Here is a 6,493-nt window from a genome sequence, read left to right as displayed (position 1 = left end):
CCGTATGGTACGGTGTAAATCCTCCTGTCTTTTAGGCTATTTGCACAGTCTGACGTCGTGCAAATATAAGTCCTAAATCTTAAATAATTTGCAGGATTGAGACATCAAATAATTATCTCTTCAAAGACATAAAGCCAAACAATAGGATAGTTAGGACATCTCTGGGGTTTCTCCTGGATCTGTGATATCCCCTACTTTTCTTCTCTTTGCATTCCTTAAATAATTGTTCCTATTTTGAATCTTTCTCATTTGATTTTCCTATGTCCAACCGTGAAAACCTAAATTTTGAAATCTTGAAAACGAAACCACCTGATCTTAATCGAGAGTTTTCTTAAATGACTCTCAGTTATTTAAGATATAATTAACTATAGGGGTTTGCCTCTATAGGGAACCAGGAACCCAGATAAAATAAACCCTATTTAATTTTTTATGTTAGATAGGGGAACTTGTTGGCCTTTTTATAAAAATATTTCGCAGACCAAACGGATGTCACAAATTGTTTAGTCTAGATGATTAAATCCCTATTATAAGTAATATATTTATTCTTCGGGATAAATGTATTGCTTATAGTATTGTATTAAATCATCTAAACTATTTAAAAATGTGAGACTCGTTTGGTCTCACTTATTTTAAAAATTAAAATGTTACTTCTTTAAAAAAAAAAGTTATATTTATATTTAAATTATTTTCAAAATCACAAAATCACACCTTTTTCAAACTACGAAAGTGAAAGTTGAACAATAAAACGGCTGACAATAAGTAACCAAAAAGCTTCACAAATTTCCATAGACATGGACCAAAATTCAGCTTCCGCACTGCTCCGAACAACTACAGACTGCTACTTGCTTTTCCACGTGACCAAGTTTTCCCACACAAATGAGCATTACGCCGAGGTAGATCGCCAATCATAGACAGACCAAGCCCTAATCTTCTGTCTCCTCCCAGCCGTTGCAACCCCTTTCTCTTCCTAGCCGTTGCAGCCCCCTCTTCATTTCCTACAATTTCCTCCCCTTCCTTTCTCTGATCTTACCAATGCTAGCTACTAGTTTTCTCTTTATTTATATGTATTTTTGCTTAGGTCCTAATAAGTCGTTGGTTTTCTAATTTCAAGTATTCTTCCCGATGTTCCCTCTTTCGAGGTTGTATCATTCAGCGAAGTGATGCAACGGTTGTATCTCGACAAGGTGGTGTGTATCCCGCTCCGCTACTTCTACTTGACATCTCCCCTTGTCACTACCGCCCTCTCAGGTCCTCTAGCGGGTTGTTCGACCTCCCGTCAAGCTTACTCCAGCAGTCCCGACGAGCAACACCTTCCTCTATTGTTGCACTACTCCCTATGCCTCCTTCCTCTGTCGCACCTCCAAGTCGTTCCTCAGCAGGCGACCGTGCCTCTCAGTGTTCCCACAACAGGCTGTCGGGCCTCCCAACCCTCCCACAACAATCTACCGCACCTCCTAGCCCCTCCCCAGTAAGCTACCACACCATTCGAACCCTCCAGCACTCCCACCTCCGCTGACCAGCTCTTTGCCACTCCCCTGCGCTAAAGACTCATTTGACACCCCTCTAGCAGTCGCCGTCTCCTCGGCTGTCCCGTCCAACAGGCCTCTAGCCTCCCCCATCGGCACCTTCCAAGACTAATTTATGTTCCATGCTTAATCTATTTCCCGCATTTCTCTATTTTATTTATTATTTTGGTGTTGCTTCACATTTTTGTTTGTGTTCATTTTACTGCTAATGTATTCTTGCTTGTTGTTCATCTGTCCTTGTTGGTGAGGAGTCAACATTGTACTCAGTTTTTATAATTCAGTAATAAAATTTGTCGCATATGAGTCCTGATTTGGGTTAACTCTGCTATCATTATCATTCTGAAATAATTACAAGGGCTTCTAAGTAATTGAACAAATCAGGTTATTTATATGAAGAGCAAGAGATCCTCTTTTGGATATAGTTGATTAGTTGTAAATACAAATTTGATCCCTAGTGGATTTTGCTAGGGTTCCAAGGCTTCTATAAGCTTTATGATGCTCCTTCTCTGCGAGCTTCAGAGATCAATGTAAGACATCAAAGGTTCCTATCCCCAAGTTAAATTTTCTTTTTACAAGCTCCATTGTCAGCCCTTATCCGATTTCTTGCAAATTTCAACTGACTATCCACCCGTTTCCATGCAAAGCTATCTCATATACCCATGCTGCCACTATTCCCCGCCACCAATTTAATAATATCAGTAAGCAAAGACCTGTGAATAAGAGAACGGAAATGTAATAATAGAACAAGCAGACTAAGGACCTACAGGAAATACAACAATAACAACAACAAGCCTTTATCCTACTAAATGTAGTCGGTTACATGAATCTTTTTTCTCCATTGCATCCTATTGTGTCATATTTTCATCAAAAAGAAAAATCTTGTTGAAATTAATCATATTTAGAATGTCCCAATCATCATGAGCACTAGTAATAATACACAGAAATTAAATGCAAACTATAACTGACACATCTAAATTCTGTAAATTTATACAAACAATACAGCGGATCTTGAGCATTGCATCAACAAAGCTTTATTGGGTCTCATTGCCCTTCTTTGTCCTTAATTTTTTTTTCTTGAATATGCACCATGAAAAATAAATATAGGAATGACATGCTAACATGACAACAAATTAAAAAGAAAAAGAAAAAAAAAGTGGGGAAATGTAATTTCATGTGTATAAGCATAACATTTCATAGTTTGACAGGCAGTGCCGTAATCATACCAAGTCCAATGGTTGTCTTTAAAGAGTCATAAAAAAACTAAGAAAATAACGAAAAAAGACAAATGGTGTTGTGCACAAGAAGATATCCAGTGAGGTATTTAAACATTCTTAGGCGTTCGAGTATCTAAGTAGCTAATATGGTAGCCAACAAATTCAGTATCAAAATACAGTAAAGTAACCTCCACCACCTACCTGAGATACCCAGCACGCAAGTGTCGTGAACCAAAAGAATGAGCATTCTGAAAGGTCAAATCACATAATAGAATGAACATTCTGAATGGTTCCAGCCTTACGCTGAATATCAACAATATCTTATCTATTGTGTAATTTTTTTTACTAAAAATACAAACTAATACAATAGATTGAATCACTAGATATTTAAATTAAGGCGTGAAAAAAGCACTAGAACACCTTCTGAGAAAAAATATTTGCTAGCAAGAGCACCCGTAGTTATTGAAAGCAGGAAATGGTAAGACATTGAAATTTAAAGATATGATGAACACTAAAAGTACCTCATACATAGACAAGAAAAGCTGGTATTTTTTCATTGTCTCTGTCATATCTGCTTTTATTTTCTTGTCTGAAGAAGAAAGAGCAACAGAGACATCCTCGGGTGAGTAGCCTATACCAATTTGCACAACCTAAAAAAGAAAATATAGCTTCCTATTTTGAACACGTTCATCAGAGGAAGAAATATAAAACAAATTACCAAATTTAGACCTAAACTCACATTGTGATCAATGAAGACCTCAGATATGTAACTACCGTCATCAATATAAACAAGAAGTTCATAGGTACTCCGATGCTTGAACTGGAATCTCTTCACACCAGTCAAAATACACTGTAAATGTTATAATATTACAGAGCCTCAAAAGCAAGCAATAGAAGTCATATTTCTGCAATTAAAAATTTTCATCATCCAAAAAAATATATATATCAAGAGATTTTTTTCTCAACGAGAAAATACACTAGTTAAGTTTGTTGCACAATGGATCTTTTTATTCTAAAAATTTAAAAAGAATAAAAGCGACTAGAAAAAATAATAATCCTAAATTTTTAATAGATGAACAAGTGGGGCAAAGCTCAAGATGATGCAAAGATTTCAAGGTTTAACCACAATTCAAATGAGGAATAATTAGAGTTGTGCACTTGATGAACAAGCCGAACTCGGCTCCATTAATACTCAATCAAGTTTGCTTAAATTTGTCAACAAACAACTTTGAATTTTAAAAACTCGAAGGTTAAAGGAACAAAATATAAACATGGTGCAACTCGTCCATTTATTTTCATGAATAAAATTCTCTATTGCTCATCAACTAACTTATTAAATGCTCAATAGTAAACTTAATGATAGCTCATATCATATATAATATATTATTTAAAAAAAATTGATTAACTATAACATATTTAATTATATAAATTTAATAGAAATATACAATTATTCAATATCAAAGATATTTTAAGTTTAATTATTAGCTACATATTTAGTTTATTAATATATATTTATTAACACATAATAATCCACTATACTCAATTTATAATATTTTTTTAAATTTAAAGGTCTATAATGTTACCAAGCAATACTGTTTGAGTTGAAATATGCTAGCACAATCTACCAACACCTCATGAACAAAATTTTAAAAGATATCATCGCAAGTACTATAGAGGTATATGTCAATGACATGCTGGTGAAAAGCCTAGAAACATCTTAACATATCTCTCATCTGAAAGAATGTTTTCAACATTTTTGATACTACAGCTTGTGCCTTGACCCAACCAAATGTGTCTTTGGGGACACGTCAAGGAAATTCCTTTGATTCATGGTCACTTATCGGGGAATCGAAGAAAATCCTAAGAAAATCAGGGCACTCAAAGATATGTTGCGCCTAAAGAATATTAAAGAGGTGCAATACTTGAACAGATGCATAGTTGCTTTATCCCGTTTCTTGGCTCACTTAGGAGATAAATATCTACCATCTTTTAGGATAATAGGGGGCACTCAAAACAATGGCTTCCAATTGACGGATGAATGTTAGGCCGTTTTCAAGCAACTAAAGACGTTGTTGGCCTCGCCACCCCTCCTTTCAAAACCTGTCCAAAAAGAGATGCTATATATACGTCGCTATTTCTCCTCAAAGGATAAGCTCTGTTCTAGTGAGGGAAGAAAAGATGATTCAACGACCTATCTACTATATTAGCAAGATTCTCTTTGGCACGAAAAGTTACTAACAATTGTTAAACAAAATTGCACTAGCCCTAATGTTCTCAACTTGAAGGTTACGCCTGTATTTTGCCTACAGCATCGACATCATCTCCCATTAAGAGCTATCTTACAAAAAATCAGATAGGTCCAAAAGTTTCATCAAATGGTCAATGAAATTAAAAAAATTTGGCATTCGCTGTCTATCTCGATCGGACATCAAATCACAAATACTTGTTGAATTCGTGGTCGAATGCACAATATTTATCCTCAAATTTAATTTGACTTGAGACTTTAAATTTAAATTGCAAATTTTATTTTTTATTGTATAATTTTTATGATTTTAAATTATATGTATAAGATCATATATAAATATAAACTTTTCAAAATTTTTAAGATATATTTTTCAACTCCTTTGACAGTGACGTTTAAAAATATGGGGCAATTGATCTGTCCGCAAAATATTACTTTAATCATGCACGTATCTCAGAGCTTTTCAAACAATAAACATTCAAAATTTAAATTCAATAGCATTCAGGGTCTCGATTCCAACATGCTTATAGTCAAGCTAAATGTCTTGATAAGGCGAGCCAAATGAAGTTAAAATTAGTTTGATCTGAGTCTGAATAAGCCCAGATCAAGTCATTTAACCACAATTGGAGGCTTTGGGATGGGCAATTGAACGGCCAATAGATTCCAAATCTAACAAGCATATAGTCAAATCAAGCGTCTGTTGGGGCGAATCCAATGAGTCCAATATAACTCGATTCTGATATCATTAAGGCACACAAATGCTCCTGGATCATTATTCGATCAAGGGAATCACTCCGGGTAGTCTGATAAAGTGACATGAATTCAAGAAGTATTTACGGAGGATGTCACTCCCAAAATCTATAAATAGTCTCACTCCCTTCATGAAATGAGACTTAAGATCTAGAACTGGAGGAAGAGGTTGAATGGGAGATCAAAGCTCTTGAGGGTTCCTAAAATCCACCACCGTTGGAATGTCCCCGATTAGTTGTCTCAGTCGGACCACTAATGCCCGGTTGTTGTCATCGTTGAAATACTGATGCTCGGCCGCTATAGCCGTCAGACCATCGTCGCCGCTTTTAAGCCACAGTCAATTGGCCACCACCGTTTTCCAACCACCTTCGTCAAACCGCAATTACCACTGAACCACCATTGCCACTTCTCAGACACTGTCGACAGGTAGCCGCTGCAGCTAAACTGTCATTGTCGATAGTCATAGTTAAGATGTCACAACTTCCCGGCCAACACCGATTGGTTGATGTAGTCGTCATATTGTCGTTGTTGTCGAGTCACCGCCACCAAATCCCAATCGCCTCTTTCTGGCCATCACTAACAAGTTATCACGACTACTCGGTGACCATCGATCAGCTACCGTCGTCGTCGCCTGGTCCCCACCGTCAAGCCACAACCACCGCCAGACCACCATTGCCGTCAAGCCACAACCACCGTCAGACCACCATTGCCACTTCCAAGCCACTGATCGTTGTCGGCGTTTAAAAGGGGGAAGTTGCGTT

General features: G+C 36.6%; 1 protein-coding gene across 3 annotated transcripts in view; it reads right to left on the bottom strand.

Annotated features, from left to right (window-relative positions):
- Positions 1-6,493, bottom strand: part of LOC110022582 (recQ-mediated genome instability protein 1) — a 51,761-nt gene that overhangs the window by 25,273 nt on the left and 19,995 nt on the right. For all 3 annotated transcript variants that reach the window (XR_002293792.1, XR_002293793.1, XM_020721612.1), the window contains exons 6-7: positions 3,480-3,590; positions 3,262-3,390 (exon numbers count right to left, since the gene is read on the bottom strand). Coding sequence is in view for 1 of the 3 variants with exons in the window: in XM_020721612.1 (XP_020577271.1) it covers positions 3,262-3,390; positions 3,480-3,590 (240 nt within the window). In the remaining 2 variants the exon portion in view is untranslated. The remainder of the gene's footprint in view (positions 1-3,261; positions 3,391-3,479; positions 3,591-6,493) is intronic.

Source organism: Phalaenopsis equestris, unplaced genomic scaffold, assembly GCF_001263595.1.
Source record: "Phalaenopsis equestris unplaced genomic scaffold, ASM126359v1 Scaffold000198, whole genome shotgun sequence".
Taxonomy (NCBI): domain Eukaryota; kingdom Viridiplantae; phylum Streptophyta; class Magnoliopsida; order Asparagales; family Orchidaceae; genus Phalaenopsis; species Phalaenopsis equestris.
This window is presented reverse-complemented; position numbering and strand designations above follow the sequence as displayed.